Source organism: Microtus ochrogaster (genome assembly GCF_000317375.1).
Source record: "Microtus ochrogaster isolate Prairie Vole_2 chromosome 14 unlocalized genomic scaffold, MicOch1.0 chr14_random_1, whole genome shotgun sequence".
NCBI classification, from domain to species: Eukaryota; Metazoa; Chordata; class Mammalia; order Rodentia; family Cricetidae; genus Microtus; species Microtus ochrogaster.
In genome coordinates, this window is record NW_004949096.1 from 7,098,770 (window position 1) to 7,119,090 (window position 20,321).

The following is a 20,321-nucleotide window of genomic DNA, read 5'->3' on the forward strand; positions in this document are numbered from 1 at the left end:
TCTCTCTCTCTCTCGTTTATTCCCTGGCATGGCACACATGCCTTAATCCAAGTATTCAGGAGGCAGAGGCAGGAAGATCTCTTGAGTTTGAGGCTAGCCTGGACTGCTAGTTTCTGGCTAGCCAGGGCTACATGTATAGTGAAATACTTTCTAAAAAGAATTATGATTTATTTCATTAGGTATTTGATTTATATACCTATTAAGTTTTTTTTATTTCTTTGTTTCTGTAGGCCAACCAATGTTTCCCTTCCCTCTTCTACTTCCAATCACTCCACCCCAACTCCTCATCTACTCCTCTTTTTCTCAGATAGGGGCAAGTCAGCGATGATGTCAACCAGCCATGGTGTATTAAATGGTACCAAGACTAGGCACCTCCTCTTCTATTAAGGCTAAATAGGGCAATCCCGGTAGGAAGAATAGGTTACAAAAGCAGACAACAGAATCAGAGATACCTCCTATTCTCACTGTTAGGAGTCCCACAAGAAGATGAAGTTACATAGTTGACACACACACACACCCTCACACACACCCCTCCACACCTACCCAGAGCATCAAGGTTGGGCCTGTGCAGTCTTCCTGGTTGGTGGTTCAGTCTCTGTATGCCCAGGTTAGTTGATTCTGTGGATTTTCTTGACCCTACTGTCTCTTACAATCTTTTTTTTTTCCCCCTTTTACCTGATTTCCTTGAGCTCCTCCTAGTCTTTGACTGTAGGTCTCTGCATCTGTTTCCATCAGTTGCTGGGTGAAGACTGACAATTGGGCTAGGCACCAATCTATGAGTATAGCAGAATATTGTTTTATTGTGTCTGGGTGTTTTGCCTGTATGTCTGTCCACCATGTTTGCTGGAGGAGGCCAGAATAGGGTTTTGGATTCTCGGAATTGGAGTCACAGATGGTTGTGAGCCTCTATGGGTGGAGGGTGGGGGGCTCTATATGGGTGCTGACAATTGAATCAGGTCCCATGGAAGAGCAGCCAGTGCTCTTAATTGCGGAGCCATCTCCAGAATGACAATGAAATTCTTAATAATAAGCCGGATGGTGGAGGCACATGCCTTTACTCAGCACTCTGGGTGTCATAGGCAGGCCTGAGTTCAAGTCCAGCCTGGTCTACAGAGAGTTCCAGGACAGCCAGGACTGTTGTTAAACAGAGAAACTCTTTCTTGAAAAACCAGGGGGGCCGGGCGGTGGTGGCACACGCCTTTAATCTCAGCACTTGGGAGGCAGGGTCAGGTGGATTTCTGAGTTCGAGACCAGCCTGGTCTACAAGAGCTAGTTCCAGGACAAGCTCCAAAACCACAGAGAAACCCTGTCTCGAAAAACCAAAGGGGGAGAAACATGAGGATTGATGTTAGGTTTGATGGTACATACTTGTTTTAGTCTAGACCTTGAGAAACTGAGGCAGAAGCGTTCAAGGCCAGCCTAGGCTATATAGTGAGACTTATCTAAAGACAACAGCCAAAATGTTTGAAAAATCATTTATTTTTTACTGTTATTTATATGCATATTAATGAACCTTTTCTTTAATGTAATTTGAACCTGGCATTTGCTTTTTTTTTTTTTTTTTCCGAGACAGGGTTTCTCTGTAGCTTTGGAGCCTGTCCTGGCACTAGCTCTGTAGACCAGGCTGGTCTCGAACTGACAGAGATCCACCTGCCTCTGCCTCCCGAGTGCTGGGATTAAAGGCGTGTGCCACCACCGCCCGGCTTTGCTTGAAATTTTTACATTGAATATAATCAAAGATAATCTGTACAGAAAATTTCTATCATTAGTAATATATAATTTAGTTAAGTAGCTGGAAAGATGCCATGAGTATTTATTTTTCTCTGCATAGGCATTTTCTGCCTTTCTTTCCATGGCAAAGAAAAGGCCCTGTCTGGATTCCTCGGGGTGGGTGGGTGCGTGAATACATGGGTTAAATTTCTAGGAATTCCTGTTGTTTCGGGTACTGGTCTTTATACTTAGTGTGGGAACAGCATTTGGTTCTTATTTTCCTCATCTTCTAAAGGTACGTAGAAATTCTTTTCCTTTCCTTTGAGTTATAAACACTGGAATAATTATTAAATAATATGTATTGGTATCTAATGTTTGTCGTTTCTTTTAACTCTGCTCATTATGAAGGGGGGTTGGGAAAGGATGGGTGGGTAGGTGGTTGCAAAATAATGTGAGCGGTTTTAGAACCGTCCCTTCCGATAGGTTGAATGCCAGTGTGAGTACCATTTAGATGTCTTCTAAGATGGCTGTATTTGTTATTTTAGATAGGCGCCAAAGGGTGTATGTTGAAAGCTTCTAATGTTTCAGATAAAAAAATTGACATTTTTCTATGTAGCCATTTAGCTATGAATATGGTTAGTATGTTTCATCAAGTGTCCAGGAATTAAGAAACTATAAGAAAATTACATAACTAACGAGCTTTATAATAAAAAGCAATGATAAACACTATTTCATCATTAATTTTGTGAATTAAATGGAGTCTAATTTTGCTAAAAGGCCAGTAACTTTTAGAAGGTGTTGGTAATAGAGTCTTTTTCAGTTGTATGTGTGGAAGAATGGTATTGTAAGTTGTGCTTTCAAAAGTCTAGAATTACTTTAGAAAAATGACCCTATAGCGTCATCTTACAGGTGGGTAGGGAGAAACTGGAACTTCATTTCTTATTAATAGGCAAATATATTCAAATAATCGACCTTTAAGAATGAAGTGTAGAAGAGTTTGTATAATTCACAAGACGTGGGAGAAAGAACACTAGTGAACTCAGTTCATGTATGTCCATTTTTCTTTAACAGTGGTTGGCACTTACCATGCTTCCCAGGACCAGCCCCATCAAGTGCCTGGCAACCACCAGCAGCCCCCCCAGCAGAACTCTGGGTTTCCACGCAGCAGTCAGCCTTACTACAACAGTCGTGGAGTATCCCGAGGAGGATCTCGTGGTGCCAGAGGCTTAATGAATGGATACAGGGGCCCTGCCAATGGATTTAGAGGTAAACAAGTAAATCAACTTCTGATTACTTTTCGCAGTTTCAAGACTTTTCTCATTTGTAAAATAAGTAGAGATTTGTCTCATGATTTTTAGGAAAGAATTAGCCGTTTATTTTAGTCCCTCAATGTGTAATTTAAATATTTGAAGTGTGTGTTGTATGTGTGTGGCTTCGAACTTCAGATCCCCTGCCTCTGACTTTTGAGTGCTGGGATTAAAGGCGTGTACAATCATGCCTGGTTTATTTTGACAGGTGTTTTTTTTTTTTTTTCCATTTTATTTATTTGGTTTTTCGAGACAGGGTTTCTCTGTAGCTGTGGGGCATATCCTGGAACTAGCTCTGTAGACCAGGCTGGCTTCGAACTCAGAGATCCACCTGCCTCTGGCTCCCAGGTGCTAGGATTAATTAGGCATGCACCACTACTGCCCGGTTAACAGTTTTTAAAATCTTGGGAGAGAAAATAGTGAGTTGTTACATAGGTTTGTGTTTATAGTTTAGTCTGAGTTAGCAGTTTGTTTAGGGATGTGTGTATGTGTATGTGTGTTCATTCCTAGGTGGACAGAAAGTACCATCTAAATCAGGTGGTGCTTAGATATTGATAAACAGATTGGATCAGACAGAGAATTCAAGATTAGTTTAATTAACTAGTGTGGCTTATTTTTATTACCCTTCCTTTTAAGGAAGCAGAGTCCTTGTAAGGAAAAATAAATTGTTTCCTTGTCCTAAATTTTAGGAGGATATGATGGTTACCGCCCTTCGTTCTCGAACACTCCAAACAGTGGTTACACACAATCTCAGTTCAGTGCTCCCCGGGACTACTCTGGCTACCAGCGGGTATGTACACACAGGGTGGATCTCAGTCACTGTGATCAGGGCTTAATTTTAGGGTGTCCAACATACTTTTCTATAAAAATGATGGCTTTGGCTTTTTTGTTTTGTTTTACATTCATTTATAACCACTTAACGTAGTTTTCTAAAAGTGGTTTCAAAATAGAACATATAAAAACATTAAGTTTAATGTAAGCATAATAAGAATCGAAAAACTTAGCTGTATTACACTGTCTAGAAGGATTGATGTATTCTGCTAGTGTTGAGCTATAAGAGTAAATATAGGCATGTAAAATTACTTTTCCTTTTCAGTACTAACTAACTTGTCTTTTAGGATGGATATCAGCAGAATTTCAAGCGAGGCTCTGGGCAGAGTGGACCACGGGGAGCCCCACGAGGTAATATTTTGTGGTGGTGATCCTAGCTCTTATGTGGAGCTTCTGTTCTGGCCTTGGAAGAACTGTTCATAGTCTGCATGTAGGTTATATGTTAGGAGTGCATTTATCTTTTCCAGACGTGTTGCTAAAGATTAAATGAAATGCTCTGTTTCTAAAATTTCATTTGAATCCAAATTTTAATTTTTGAGTGACTTTCCCTGTTATTATCTTGAAAATCAGAACATTTTCTCTGCCTCAGAAAAGTGTTTTCCAACTGGAAATTTATTTTTCAGGTCTTAAAACCTGCTAAATGTTTTTAGGAAGTACTTACTGAAACTTTTTGTAAGACATTTTTGGAACGAGATTGAACATTTATATAAATTTATTACCCTCTTTGATTTTTGAAACATGCACATTATATTTTAGACCCAGAAACCCTTTAATGGCCAGATAAGCCACAGGTATATCTAGAGAACCATTTAGAAGTGACAGACTAATTGTAATTTGATTACTTTTAGGATCAATGATCTAACTATCAAATGTATTTGTAATGTTAAATAGAATTCCTAAATTCTTAGCAACTTAATTACTTTGGAGTTAAACATTAGAAGTTTATTTTGTTTCAGTTGTATTTCAAGTAATGGAAATAGTTTCTCATGTAGGCAGGAAGTTAATCTGTCGAACAATTAATTACAGACAGCATTTCATGTAATCTGAAGTTCTAAATGGTTCTCTGGTTAAAGGAGGTTAAAGAATTAGGTTTCTAACAGTTATTGGCTGGCCATGACATGTATAAAATGTATATTAAGGAAGAATTATAAAGTACTTTAATTTGAATGCTCGTGGCAATTGACCATTGAGGAAGTGCTTTTCAAAAAGTTAACAGATCACCTGGGAAATACTGACTTGAAGTATCAAAGGTATTTGCATGTGAATATGGGTTCTGTTCTATCCCACCTTGTAGCATATTCTATGAAACTTGATTTAACTGATAGATAAAATATCTGTTTTAACAGCATGTAAAAAGTTACTTTACCTGTTATAAGTCAATATACAATTTTGAATGTTATGTAGTTTCTTTTTAACAGTTTAGGTGAAAAGGTCTGTTTTCATTCTGGTGCTTTTATTAATTTTAATAGTATGATGTTCCTCACTATTGAAATGTAAGCTAGCGTGTACATTAGAATGTAAGCTCCACGAGAGCAGGTACCTTGTCTGTCTTCACTGCTGTATCTATTCCCAACGCCTCATGACAGTGCCTGACACATAGTAGGCACTCAATAAATACTTGTTGAATGAATGAATGAATGAGTACTGGTGGAATACTCCATTAGCTCTACTCTTCTTTTAGCTAGAGAACATGAGCAAATTTGCGAATGACAACTCCCAGGACAGGTGAAACTTGAACGCTGAAGAATTGGCCTCTTAAGCCTAATAATGTGCTGACAAGCTGCCCACATGCTTCTTGACTTCAGATGAAAGTCTGCTTGAAGGCAAAACAAATAATACTTGAAAGAAAAATCAAATGCCATTTTTGTCTTCTAGGTCGTGGAGGGCCCCCAAGACCCAACAGAGGGATGCCGCAAATGAACACTCAGCAAGTGAATTAATGTGATTCACAGGATTATGTTTAATCGCCAAAAACACACTGGCCAGTGTACCATAATATGTTACCAGAAGAGTTATTATCTATTTGTTCTCCCTTTCAGGAAACTGATTGTAAAGGGACTGTTCATCCCATAAAGACAGGACTACAATTGTCAGCTTTATATTACCTGGATATGGAAGGAAACAATTTTTACTCTGCATGTTCTGTCCTAAGCGTCATCTTGAGCCTTGCACACAATACTCAGATTTCTCACCCTTGCTTAGGAGTAAAACATTATATTCTTACAGGGTGATAATATCTCCACAGTTATTTGAAGTGGCTTGGGGAAAAAAAAGCAAGTTTGACTTTTTGATAATGGATAAAATCTACAATCAGCCCTAGAATTAGTCAGTGGTAATCGACAAAGTTAAAGCATTTTCCTTGAAAGGAAGATGAAAGGAGTGGAGTGTAGTGTGGCAAAGCAACTACATTTCACAGCTTGTCCCGTTAAATTGGAGCGCCGACTGATTAGAAGCATACCAAATGATGCTTGGGTCCTTAATCACACAAGTGAGGCTGTCCACCAGCCTTGCCGCAGCACCAGTCATCTGGCCAAACGACTGTGATTCCAAAACACATGTAAATTACTTTTCAATAGTGGATATGGTATAAGACAAAGCCAAAATGCAAATTAGACTTAGAGTGGCTCTTCTGGAAAAATATGCAACAAATACGGGGTATGATCTGGATGAGTTGCTTCTGTACTCAATGTGAACTATTTAGATACCTTTTGAACACTTAACAGTTTCTCGGGAACAGTGACTTACATGAGGATGGTACTGCTTGTCATTCCTCACAATAATGTGCATTGTCATCACTAATCCTTGGATCTTGCTGTATTGTTACCTAAATTGGTATAGGTACTGATGGAAATCTCTAATGGATGGATAATCATAACACTTATGGTCACATGTTTTTCTCCTGCAGCCTGAAAGTTCTTAAAAGAAAAAGATCAAATGCCTGCTGCTACCACCCTTTTAAAATTGCTATCTTTTGAAAAGCACCAGTTTGTGTTTTAGATCAATTTCCCTATTTTAGGGAAATGACAAGACCGTAGTTTCAGTTCTGATGGTATAAGCAAAACAAATAAAACATGTTTCTAAAAGTTGTATCTTGAAACACTGGTGTTCAACAGCTAGCAGGTGAAGTGATTCACCCCAAGCACTGTTAGTGTCACAGACATTGTGGTTATATCCAGCAGCTGGTTCTGAAAAGAGTTTCACTTTTGTCTAATTTAAGCCTAATTGAATTCTCCTTTTCTTGTTGAGACATTTACGTTCAAAGTGTTGGTTCTTTGCCTTAGATTCACAGGGAGAGTGTACAGTTGGATGGAGATGGACTTTTAGCAGTGTTTAGCAGCCATATGTTCTGTGTTGGGTTTTGTGCTAGCAGTTTGAGCACTAGTTCTGTGTGCCTATGAACTTAATGCTGCTTGTTGTCCCACTGCATTTTACTTCGTGGAGAACTCATTCCTCGTGTTAAGCAAAGGCTACTAAGTTAATGTTACTTTCTGTACAGAAATTAAAACGTACTTTTAGCCTTTAGCAAACATTTTTTCCCCCAGGCAGACAATTAGCTACTCAAAAACAAAACAAAATTATTCTCACACATTCATCATTAGACAACTGGAGTTTTTGCTGGTTTTGTTGCCTATTAAAAATGGTTAGGCTGTTGAACATTCCACATTCAAAAGTTTTGTAGGGTGGTGGATAATGGGGAAGCTTCAATGTTTATTTTAAAATAAATAAAATAAGCTCTCGACTTTTCTCCTGTGTGGTTGTGGTACATCATATTGAAAGGGTATCAGTTTGCTTTTGCCAAGAGTATTTTGTCAGCACCTCCCCTTGTGTGCTTTAAATGACATCTGCCTGGGATGTACCACAACCATATGTTAGCTGTGTGTTAGTGGGATGCATAAACCCTGATGGACTGCTGGATAATCCCTGGGTGATGGGCTTTTGAAGTACTGTAGAGAACTAAATTTGATATGTGTAGAAAATAATTTCATGATATTTAGAAAGCAAAATCAAAGTAAAATAAGTTCTTCAGTATTGAATTTGAGTTGTGATGTGAATGTGAAGAATATGTTCTGTTTCAGACTTCTACACATAGTGTAGAGCAGAATATGTACAATGTAGTTTGACGACCTCTATTTAAGAGTTGTTTAATCCTTTCAAGACACCATCTAATTAGGTGTTATTCTACCATTACATGTTTAATGTGTAAAACTTTTTAATGTCTGAATTCGGACTTTTTTTTTTTTTTAAAGGAATGCCTCACTAGACAGAACTACTAAAGGAGTTCCGTTAAGACCTGAGTTTTGATACTCAGTATCTTGTGTAATATGCAAATACTTGTCTAGATGCAGAAGATCTTTGTTTGGTCAAATGTGTATTTTAGCAGAGTACAGGGAAATGATTGCCACACATGTCTCTCAGTGTAGTAAGAATATAAAAGATCTTGTACATGCAAAATTACCAATATGTATATATGCTACATGTATAATGAAAATGCTACCCCCCCCCAAAAAAAAAACGAGTTAACTCTTAAGGTAGCATGTCATTGGTTACTTTTTGGTTAGCGCTATTTTGTTAGCAGCCCCTAGATATTCCTCAAAGAAGAGTTTTTCTTCTTTTGATCGTTTCTTGACATTAAAACACACATAACCTTACAATGATTGTAGTAAATTAACTTATAGTTCTTTGTCTTCATATATATGTACATACACATATATGCACTCATACATTGCTATTGTATAGAGACGTCAAGGAGACATGAGAATGTGTGCTTATTCTCAGGTTCATTCACTAAGGTGCTTAGCTGACAACCAATTTATAAGTGTAGAATAGGCCGGGCGATGGTGGCGCACGCCTTTAATCCCAGCACTCGGGAGGCAGAGGCAGGCGGATCTCTGAGTTCGAGACCAGCCTGGTCTACAGAGCTAGTTCCAGGACAGGCTCCAAAAACCACAGAGAAACCCTGTCTCGAAAAACAAAAAAAAAAAAAAATAAGTGTAGAATATAGTTGAGCAGCTTCTTATGTGTGCCAGGCAATTTGTTGTTTGCTATATTTTTGATGGTACATTTGATTAAGGGAAATGACTGAATTCATACCCTTCCTTTCATCCTTAAGCTTCTGAATTTGTATTCCACTTGAGTTCCTCTTAGTTTTATTTAATATTAGTTATACTTCAATCAGTACTGCCTTGAGCTTGTCACCTTTATGGAGTTCATGGGATAGAACTCTAGGAAAACTGAATCAGGCTTTTTCATTACTATTTTGAATTTATAAACATCCTGGAAAGACTAGGGAATGTTTAAAATTTCATTAGGTTAAATTGTTTGAAAACTGAATTGATTATAGTCCTTGAGCAAAGCCTGTGAGTTCCATACATCTTAAGGAAAACTCCCTAAATACTTGTAAGAGAAGACAAGATTCTGGGTCTGGTCTTTAAAAAACTAGAATACTGTGTGCTTTCAGTCTTGGTCCTAGTACTATACATTGCTGAGCTGTTCTGATGCTTACCCAGTTTCCTGCAGCTGCCTTGTGACATTGAAGCAGTTTCTCAGATGCACTTATAGTCAGATTTTGGTACATTTATTTGTATTTCCTGTAAGTACTATATTTCTTTAGGGAGACTACATGAACTTTATTAGCACATTTGGGCATTATGGTCAGTATTAACCATTCAGTGGTGACAAAAATAGAACACTGGTGGAGTGGGCCAAATGTGTGGTAAGTGGCATGATTCAGCTGTGTATGGTTAATCTAATCTGGTCTAGTCCGTATGATCAGGAGAGACCTCTTAAAGAGATGACTGAACTAAGATACATGGATGAAGAATGGTAAACTAGACAAAATCAAGGAGGCCCATGCTTCACTGACTGCTGTTTGGTTTAAGTGTTAGCAAGATTTGCTCGTGAAACTCCTATGGGCAGTTTTCCATGTTTGGTTTTTGTCGCTTAACATGTGGAAGGTTATTGAAGATTTTACAATGGTGTGTGTATTGTTTGGGGGGTCGGGATAGTGGGCCATCCAATAAAACTGCCATTTAAAAGACCCTCACTGCAGTGTTGAGAACAAAAGTTTATGGGTCAATGGAAAGTAGAAGGTACATTTTATTTTTCGCAGCAGAAATTGAGGTGTAAGAGGGCAGAGGTGAAAGGGTACCGGGTTCCCTGTCACCACTGAGGAGTGCTCTTGATAAATGGGCTTCATCTCTGGTTATACTTACGAAGGTGACTTAATCCAGTTTCACTGTTTTTATATCATCAGTTACTTTTAGTTACTTTGTCTAGAAACACCTAAGTTCCAAGCCCCTCAAATTCAAAGCTCATACTAAAGTACTTGATAGTAGGCCAGCGAGTTGGCTCAGCGGGTAAGGTTACCTGTGGCCAAACCTGACCAGAGTTCTGAGTCCTGGGTCCCACGTGGTCAAAGGGAGAATCGTCTTCCGAAAATTATCCCCTAACCTCAGGTGTGTATTGCCATCTCTCAATAAATATATTTAATAAGGTTTTTGGTTGTCTTAGATATTCCAATCTTGCGGAGTACTCTATGCCAACTGTTTTTAGTCTAACCACTTGATGGGGGAGGGTACAGTCCTTATGTAAAATCACATGGTTCCGTAGCTTTGACAGCTCAGCCACCAAGCACGTGTTCACTTCCTGTTCCCTGCCTCTCTACATTGTAGACCAGAAATACACAATATTTCACGGCAGGTTCCCGTTTGTGCGTTAAGGTGGTGTCATCAATTTTGCGGTGGTTAGGAAGTAAGCACATTTTTGTCCCCAAAATTCTAGTGGGCCCGGTCCACTTCTGCGGCATTAGCCTAACATTTGCCAACTTGCTGACTGCTTTTAAGTCGAACATTAAGGGTCATTTCAAAATTTTGGGTACTGGTGTGTGTCAACAGTACTCTGCCCACTTTATAGTTTTATTTTCTCAAACTCTAGTACCTAAGTATGAAAGCTAGGATCATTTGGTACCTATTAACAGACTACTTGTCACGGTAAAGTTTTGTTAAGTGAGTCAACGTATAAGTAGATTTAAAACTGGGGAAGGAATTTAGTTTTGTACATTACGGAGCATACGGTATCCAAAACTGCGGGGTATATAGAGTTAACGTGTCTTTTGCCTAAAGGAAGACAGAAATACTTCAGGATTTTTGTGGAGGTGGAAGGACGAGCTTCCTGTAGAACTGCAGGGAAGATAATTGAATAGAGCCCGATTGGATTTTCAGAACATTTGGCATGATGCGGGTCTGAGAAGAACCTGTAACATACAGCGGCCACGGTCATGGGTACAGTTTACATACCCAGACTGCTTCTGGTTGGAGGGTCGAGTGAGATGAATAAAGCTCCTGGCCTTCATGTTATATTAAAAGTGCGGATCGATAAAACTGCACCCATGCTTCGAACAGCTGTTGTCTCGTGCACCCAGGCTACAGTGTCGTTCTTTAACACGTGCACCAGATGAGTTCGGATACCAGTGGCTAAAGCCAGCTGCAGAGCGCACAGATATATAAACAATTATGTCCGTCGGCCAGAACCAGGTTCTGGGGTCATATACAAATCGTATGCAGCATGGTTGCAATGGCGATCGGAAGCTAGTGCGCAGCCGCAGTAGATACCGGCGTTATAGCTCTTACGTTAAATACCGCGTCATCACCAAGCGCCGAAGCAAGGGAAGGTCCCATCGCACCAGCGGTCCGTCCCTCCCCACTGTTGAGCTAGTCCACACGTGCTGCTGGCAGTCTAAGTGTCCGCACGCGCTGACTGCTCCTGGCTGTCGGCGTCTCCTCCGCAAGCGCGCAGGTCTCCGGAGCGGCTCGGTTCCCTCACGTACTTCGGTGGTGCGGCTGGCTGGGTTCGGGCGGACTCTGGACGCAGGTACTCTGAGGAAAGGCTGTGTGTTCTTTCCGGGCCCGCGGGGTAGGCTCAAGGACGAAAGCCCCTGTCTGGGCTGAAGCCGGCGTCTTCGGGCTGCCTCTCTTCTGGACGCCCAGCAGACGGATTCTCCCGGTCTCGGATACGCAAACACCCTCGGGGCAAGGCTTTTGAGCACTTTCAGGGGTGCGTGACTCTTTCCCACACAGGAATCTCTCTAACGGGGGGAGTGCAGAGTGGGTCGGTGTCAAAACCGCTTTCAGAGAAACGTACTCAGTTCCTGGTAGGAATGGCAGGTTTTGAACTAAGGCAGGTTGATCCCGAATCTTCTGCTCCTAAGTACTGCAGCATATCCGTTCGTTTATACTCTATCCCGTGGAGTTTCATTCAGGACGCCTGACAGTGCACCTCCCCGCGCCTGGCACAGGGTGCTTGCTGTGTGCACAGGAATGGATACAGCGGCGGTACATCTGGCTCAGTGGTTCTCAACCTTCCGAATGCTGTGTTCCTCAATCATAAAATTCTTTTCATTGCCATTTCATAACTGTAATTTTGCTAACTGTTATGAATCGTAATGTAAATATCTGATGTTTCCGATGCGCTTACCGTGAGGGTCGCGACCCAGGTTGAGAACCGCTGATCTAGCTGGTCATGGTGGCCCAAACCTTTAATCTCAGCACTTGCGTGGCAGAGGTGGGAGAATCTCTTACTTCGAGGCCAGTCTACCTGGTCTACAGAGTGAGTTCCAGGACAACTCCGGATACACAATGAAACCCTGTCTCAAAAAGCCAAGCAACCAACAGATCAGAACAAGAAGAAAGGAAGAGAGAAGAAAGAAGACAATTTATCTTTTCTTTCTGTCCAGCAGTGCCTTCCTCATCTATTCGGCTTTCTTAGCAAAAGTAGCCGTAGATCATTATCAGATACCTTACTCCAGGTATTACTTTTACATTTAATTTTGTCAGTGTAGTTCTACCTCGTTTCTTTTTAAAATTACTCTTAGAATTAAATTTTATAGTCAAAGGCCTTATCTGATAATGGTAAACTCCTGGTAAAGGGCTCACCTACTAAAACAAAATTTAGTACTTTAAAAATTAGGTGCCCATTCATTTTTGTGGGTCTTTATGTGTCTGGCAACATAGAACTTACAGACTGAACTGACTGATGCGCAAAGAAAGGGGCTCAGGTGGAGTTGGGTGGACAGAGTGTGAAGCTCTACTGCCTTGGGCTACTTGATTTCTTTGTATTGCTTTGCCGTTTTAAACAGGAGCCATCTTTGTGGTGGTGGTTTATAGTAAGGCTTGCTAAAGCCAGTGTTGGGGACGGAGATTGTGTTTAGAACGCTGCAGGTGCTGGAGCTTTAGACTCACAGCCTTGCACTCTGATACTTGGGATTGTTGCTGATTTACTTTGGTGTATTATTCTAGGTAATCAGATAGTTTTGCATTTTATTTTATATTGAAGATACTAGAGAAATTGAATCTAGGGCTTCCCCCAGCTAGGCAAATTATGTACCACTATACATTCATGGCCCATATTTGTATGTATAGAAATATGTTTGTTTTATAAGTGACATAATTTTTCTTATGTTTTAATTGTGTGTGTTGTGTTTTGTTGCATGCTGCATGCCGTAGAGTGCATGTGGAGGTAGAGAACAACTTTTAGGAGTTGGTTCTCTTCCCTTTTTTTCACAGTGGGGGGTGTTTTTTGAGATGGTTTCTCTGTTTAGCCCTGGATGTCCTGAAACTCACTCTGTAGATCGTTCTGGCCTCGAACTCACAGAGATCCACTTGCCTCTCTGCCTCCCAATGCTGGGCTTAAAGAAGTTCTTCACCACCACTCCGAGGTTCTTTCCTTTTACCTTGTGGGTTTTGGGAATCATATTCAGGTCATCATGTTTGGCAACAAGCACCTTTCTTTGAGCCATTTTACCACACGTGAAATTTTTTTTTTAAAATGCATTCCAACCAAAGTTTCTCCTGCCTCCCCTCTTTCCAGTTCCTTCCTCCCAATCCCATCTATTCCCCTCCACTCTTTTCTTCAGATACAGATGGGCATACAGTGGATATCAGCTAGCCATGGTTTATCAAGTTGTAGTGAGACTAGGCATCTCTTCTTCTATTAAGGCCAGACGAAGCAATCGGTGGGAGGAATAGGTTGCAAAAGCAGGCAGCAGAGTCAGAGATGGCCTCTGCTTCCATTATTAGGGGTCCCCCAAGAAGACCATGCTTCATAGCTGTAACATGTGCAGAGTGCCTGGGTCAGTCCTGTGCAGGCTTCCTGGTTCTCAGTTCCGTTTCTGAGCCCTTGGGAGCCCAGGTTTATTGGTTCTGTGGGTTACTCGTGATGTCCTTGACACCACTGGGTCCTGCAATCCTTCCTCCCCTCTTCCACAGGGTTCTCTGAGCTCTGCCTAAGATCTGACTGTGGGTCTCTGCATCTTTTTGCATCAGTTGCCGGGTGAATTCTCTCTGATTGGCTAGGCACCAATCAGTTCTGACTTGTCCACACCTATGAATGTTACAGAAATCGAATCATAAAAGACAAAACATCAAAATAAAAAACCACTATTTAGAAATTACATTACATTTTGGCTTTTTTTGGTCCCCACGCCCCCTTGTGCTATGTATGTGTATCACAGTGGTGTTCATAGTGCTGGAAATGACTCTCAGATGGTAGAATACTTACTCGCCTAGTGTGCCTGAGGCCTCAGGTTTGATTCCCAGCATAGCAGAAACTCTTGTGTGGTGGGATACACCTGTACTTTGAGCAGCTTCCTCTAATCCTAGTACTTGGAAAGTGGAGGCAGGAGGATTGGCAGGTTAGGGTCATCTTGAACTATATAGTGAGTTTAAGGTCAGCCTAGGATATATCACACAGTTAAAGACAAAACCCAGTAGAATAAAGTAGTATATCATACTTAACTTGTTACTCTTTTGAGTCTATAGAGATGCCATTTTATACCTTAATCATTCTTTATTTATTTATTTGGTTTTGTTTTTGCAATACAGGGTTTCTCTGTCACTTTGGAGTCTGTCCTGAAATTCACTGTGTAGACCAGGCTGACCTCAAACTCACAGAGATCTGTTGTAATAGGAGTGGCGGCGGGGCTGCCTCCCAGGTACCTGGCCCCCCGCACGGCTAGCTTTACCCTAAATAATTACACGGAAACTGTATTCTTTTAAACACCGCTTGGCCCATTATATCTAGCCTTTTCTCAGTTAACTCTCGCACCTGGACTAGCCCATTTCTAATAATCTGTGTAGCCCAAGAGCTGGCTTACCAGGAATGATCTTAACCTCCGTCTGCCTGGAGTGGGAGAATCATGGCGACTCCTTGACTCAGCTTCTTTCTCCCAGCATTCTGTTCTGTTTACTCCGCCTACCTAAGGGTTGGCCTATCAAATGGGTCTAGGCAGTTTCTTTATTAATAAGAAATCACTCCCACATCAGAGATCCGCCTTCCTCTGCCACCCTAGTGCTGGGATTAAAGAGTTGCACCACCACCGCCTAGCTTTTATTTATTTTTAACACATGTCCTGACTCTCTTCTCTCTCTTTCTTTGTTTGGAGACAGGGTCTCTCTGTGTATCCCTGGCTATTGTTAAACTCACTATGTAAACAAGGGTGATCTCCAGCTTACAGAGCCTGCTTTGCCTCCCCCGGTTTTTCTTCAAATTCCTTGGTGATATAAAGTACACTTCTCTGCAGCACTTGTCTCTTATGCCTTAATTTCCTGATTATAAAACTGAGACCTGTGGAGCTGTTTGAACATTAAGATTGTAATTAAGATTACAAATGTGCCTGGCACAACCCCACAGAAGGCAGCTAGCTGGTGCAGCTCACTCGGATGTGCTGTTTAGTTCATCTGTATCTCCTTTCTTTCTGTTTTAGTAACAGTCTTTCGCCATGCACCGGAAAAAGGTGGACAACCGAATTCGGATTCTCATTGAGAATGGCGTTGCTGAGCGCCAGAGGTCTCTTTTTGTTGTAGTTGGGGATCGAGGGAAAGATCAGGTAAGACCTGGTAAATGCTTCGTGTTCTGATTACCTGGTTGGCAGGTTACCTAGGCCATTTGAGGTTTCAGCACACAGTGCCATTAGGACCCCTTGACTGATAAAGTCCCTAGTGGGAACATTTGTTCAGTACCTGGAAATGGTAAATTTTTTATATTTAGATTTATAAGTAGGTGAGACAGTGTCTTTAGAATGCAAAAATGATGGACTGACCTCAAGGTTAAGCTTATGTGACCTGGCTTCTGTTTCCATCTGGTTATTTCTTTCCTTGTGACCTTGGTGCTTTTCAAATGAGGTCCCTGGCCTGGCGGTTCCTATGGTGATTTCTCTTTCTTGGCAGGTGGTTATTCTTCATCATATGTTGTCCAAAGCCACCGTGAAGGCTCGACCCTCAGTCCTCTGGTGCTATAAGAAAGAGCTGGGGTTTAGCAGGTAAGCTTGACCTCTGGATGTCATCGTCACCTTTCAGTTCCTGGAATGTGTGAGGATTACCGCTATTGCTCGGGCCAGTGTTTGCCCTAAAACAGCAGCCTTTGTGTTTCCCAGCCTCCCCTTTCCTGTCTGCTTCTGCTTCAGATCATGATGGCACTGCTCAGAGACATTCCTAGAGGTTTGATGCCTAAGGGAACAGCGTTGCTCCCTTTCTCGTCTTCAGAGAGTCCTTAGTAGGTGGTTATTTTTACCCCACCACACTGTCTTACCACTGAGCTCCATCCATATCCAGACACCTGGTGATAGGGCTGAAGAGATCATTCCTTGGCAAGAGTACATGCTCTGCAATCCTATGGACTGTAGTTCAGTCCCAGCAGCCACACAAGCCAGGCTTCCTGCAGATGCCTTCAGTTCCAGCTCCAAAGACCCAGTGCTCTCTGAGCTCCATCCACGGACGCCTGTGTTCATGTATTCACGCAGGCACAGGTACAGATACACACAAATAAATGAGCCTTTCCAGAAGACGTGCAGGGGAGCTCCAAAGCAAACACATGTGGGTACCTTGGGACTGTTGGAAATAGCACAGTTCAGGGCCTAAGGGGTTAAGTTTTCAGTTCTGCTTAGGGCTGAGTAATTTGGAGCCAGAGTGCATCTGTTTCTTGTCTTGATCATCTCTCATCTCTAAGAATCTGTTCCGTGCTTCATGGTGAACTAGTTCTGTGTATGTGTTTCTGTCTCCCTGGCAAAATATATGTCTAAGGGCAATTGTATGGAAGTCAGTTTCTCCCAAAACTCTTGTGGAAAGATGCCCCGATACAGGGCACCTCATAGTAACATGGTAGTCATGTGGGAGAAACCTGGCAGTTCTCCCGTAACTCTGGAGGAGTGTGAGATGGGGGAGGCATTACACCTCTGAGGTACCTGCTTTAGTGGCTCCCCTGAGCTTCCTCAGCCCACCCCGAGGTCATCACTTTCCCTACCTACCTACCCAATACATGTGGTTGTCTTGATGGTCCTCATTTGGCTTGTTAGCCTCAGATATGCTCAGCTCTGTTCACTCTCAGGTCCTAGCTCACCGCTACTCCCCACACTGCAGCAAGTCTCCCTGCTGGCTCCTGTGCTGAGGCGGCCATTTCCCCCCCTGACACTGACTGCTGAGATCCCTGTTTCCTGTTGGCCACCTTCTTGACGCTCTCTCCAGCTCTTAATGAGACTTTCCTCTGGTCTGCAGTGTGGATTGATAACTTTTTTTTCCTGTCTGGGCAATAAACTTATTTTGTAGATGTTTTCTCTCATCTTTCCAGTTTCTCTTTTACAATCATATTGTGTTTGTGAGTGGTGAGGGAGAGGGAGAGGGAGAGAGGCAGGTGTGGAGGCATGCAGTGCCATAGCACACACGTGGAAGTCAGATGACACCCTGCAGGAGCTGGGTCTCCATCTACTGTGGAATCCCTTAAGCCCCTCCACATGAGCAGCTGCTGCTCTTAAGCAGAAAGCGCTGAACTATCTTTCCGGTCCCTCCGTGCATTTTTAAATGATCGATAATAAAACCAGCTGTGTATGTTAGAATTCTGGTTAAGGCATTTTAACTTGGCTCTTTTTCTTTCAACCCCCGCCCAACAGAGTTTTCCCTGTGTAGTCCTGGTGGAACTTGCTCTATAGACCAGGCTGACCTTGAACTCACAGAGATCTACCTGCCTTTGCCTGTCTGGGAATAACTCAGTCACCACTGCGTGACTGTGACTGATTCTCTGTTGTTTTGTTTAGTAAATAAGAGATTGATGTAGAATCAGATAGCACTCAGTATTCTGTGCAGATTTTTTTTTTCAGATTTAACTTACCTGGTTTCGCGTTTTATAATTGTTCTGTGGCCACCGTCTTTGTGGTCGTGGCTCCTGTGGCACTCAGGAGGCTGGGCTGGGGAGGATTGCCGAGAACCCCAGTGTCTCAAACAGTGCAGCAGAGTGGGGAATCTGTCTGTACCTCTTTTATCTCTTCCAGCCGCCTCCCAGTCTTCATTTTTCCCAACACCTCGAAAGAAAGGGCTTAAGGAAGGGGTTGGAAGTAACTTTGTCCATGGGCCTCAGTTAGCATGGGAGGTAATGGCCCACAAAGGAACACCTCGGTTCTAGCTTTTAAGTTTGAAAACAGCCGGGCGGTGGTGGCGCATGCCTTTAATCCCAGTACCTGGGAGTTCGAGGCCAGCCTGGTCTACAGAGCGAGTTCTAGTACAGCCAGGACTACACATAGAAACCCTGTCTTGAAGGGAAAAAAAGTTTGAAAACAGTGATTGAGTTTTCCTTAGCTAGAACGGAGGAAGTAGCTCAGAGGGGTTTGCTTTGCAAGCGTGAGGACCTGAGTTTGATTCACAGAACCACTTAAAATACGAGGAAAGCCAGGTTAGTGGTATATACCTGTGGATAGCTGGTACTGATGGCCAGCCTCGCTTACTGGATTGGTTCTAGGATAGTGAGAAAAGTTGTGTAAAATTGTCAGCTAGAGAGCTGGGTGGGGATAGTGCATGCCTTTAATCCCAGCACTCGGGAGACAGAGGCAGGTGGATGGATCTCTGTAAATTCGAGGTCAACCTGGTCTACAAGAGCTAGTTCTAGGACAGGCTCCAAAACTACAGTGAAAACCTGTCTCAAAAAACATTAAAAAAAAAAAAAAGTCAACTAGAGGCCACCATCATTCTGAAAGTCTCGGATTGTTTTATAAAGGACTAATGGGGGCTGGAGAGATGGAAAAACTAGCCGCTCTTGCAGAGGACCTGTGTTTGATTCCTAGCACATACATGGCACTGCACATACATGGTGCACAGACATACAAGCAGGTAAAACATCCATACACATAAAATTCTTTTAAAAAATTTAAAAGATATCTTATCTAGATATCTCAGGGACATCTAGATCCTGTCTCAATCCTTCGTTTTCTTAGCAAAACACTGCCTTTGAGACGTGACCCATACTGTGGACAGGGAAGTGAGGGATTTGTCTAGGAACCATGAGTGTTGTGACTTGCTAGCCTCCATCTTTCCCAGGTCTTTGGGAAGCAGCGCAGTTAGTGGAAACGTTGGTTTCGGACTTAATTTAGTGAGGTATCTAGGTTTGGTCTTAAGCTTTGGTTGTGACCAAATAATTAGACTTCACTGTAACCCATCTTTTACAGCATAGTGGAGTAGTTTACACATGTTCCAAAGTGTGTCTCTCGTGCCTGTGTGTGTGTCTGTGTGTGTGTGTGTTATACATGTGTGGAGGGCAAAGGACAGCTTGTTGAGTTGATTCTCTATCTTTGCCTGGGTTATAGGATTGGACTCAGGTTGTCAGGCTTGCTATCTTGTCAGCCTGCAAAGCCTGTCGTGCCCACACCATCCCAGTGCACCTCCGTTGTCTTCCCCCTGAAAGTGAAGCAGTCAGCCCTGCTGCACTCGCTGCATCTCGTTCCCACCAGCTCTGTGGGTCTGAGGATCACCCGGTCTCTCTTCCTGTTCTAATTGCCTTTCTTGGGGTGATGGTGTTACAGTCACCGGAAGAAGAGAATGCGGCAGCTGCAGAGGAAAATAAAGAACGGCACCTTGAACATAAAGCAGGACGACCCCTTTGAGCTCTTCGTAGCAGCCACAAGCATTCGCTATTGCTACTACAATGAAACCCACAAGATCCTGGGGAATACTTTCGGCATGTGCGTCCTCCAGGTGGGTGGCTTAGACTGCCTGATTCCCTGCGGAGAACAGGGATACAGTAAGTAGAGAAAGTTCACATTCAGATATCACTGAAGACTTGCCCACTTTAAAAAGGAAACTCGGTTACTTGCCCTATATAAAATTTCTATAAGAATTTCTGCACCTGACTAGAGGTAGCAGAAAGTAGACCACTGCACCATTCTAGATGGTTCCTGCCCACCGTGACTGATACTGAAATTCTGGGCCAGTGGTGCACACCCTTGGATGCTGAGGCAGGAGAATTGTGACTTTAGACCAAGCTGGCCATCACTGTGTGCTCCTGTCTCATAAAAGGAAACAGCAATCCAGCAGTCTAGCCTGGTCATCCTAAGGGCCAGGTCTGAGCTGGAACTAAGACGCCTAGCCTGGTCATCCCTAGGGGCCAGGTCTGTGCTGGAACTAAGACGCCTAGCCTGGTCATCCCTAGGGGCCAGGTCTG

The 20,321-nt window shown here is 42.5% G+C and overlaps 2 protein-coding genes across 6 annotated transcripts in view; both read left to right on the forward strand.

Annotated features, from left to right (window-relative positions):
* Caprin1 (cell cycle associated protein 1) overlaps positions 1-8,497 on the forward strand; it is a 36,230-nt gene extending 27,733 nt beyond the window's left edge. For all 3 annotated transcript variants that reach the window (XM_013352644.1, XM_005364074.3, XM_026787652.1), the window contains exons 15-18: positions 2,782-2,976; positions 3,707-3,807; positions 4,136-4,199; positions 5,724-8,497. In XM_013352644.1, coding sequence (XP_013208098.1) covers positions 2,782-2,976; positions 3,707-3,807; positions 4,136-4,199; positions 5,724-5,788 — 425 coding nt within the window. In that variant the 3' untranslated portion in view covers positions 5,789-8,497. The remainder of the gene's footprint in view (positions 1-2,781; positions 2,977-3,706; positions 3,808-4,135; positions 4,200-5,723) is intronic.
* A 3,058-nt stretch (positions 8,498-11,555) lies between these two features.
* The window catches only part of Nat10 (N-acetyltransferase 10), a 45,029-nt gene continuing 36,263 nt past the window's right edge, over positions 11,556-20,321 (forward strand). Inside the window, exons 1-4 of one of the 3 annotated variants that reach the window (XM_013352727.2) lie at positions 11,556-11,900; positions 15,607-15,729; positions 16,070-16,161; positions 19,684-19,855. In XM_013352727.2, the coding sequence (XP_013208181.1) occupies positions 15,622-15,729; positions 16,070-16,161; positions 19,684-19,855 (372 nt within the window). In that variant the 5' untranslated portion in view covers positions 11,556-11,900; positions 15,607-15,621. Of the gene's footprint in view, positions 11,901-12,554; positions 12,652-15,606; positions 15,730-16,069; positions 16,162-19,683; positions 19,856-20,321 lie in introns of those variants that run through there. The other 2 variants (XM_005364078.2, XM_026787749.1) reach the window with 2 other exon arrangements.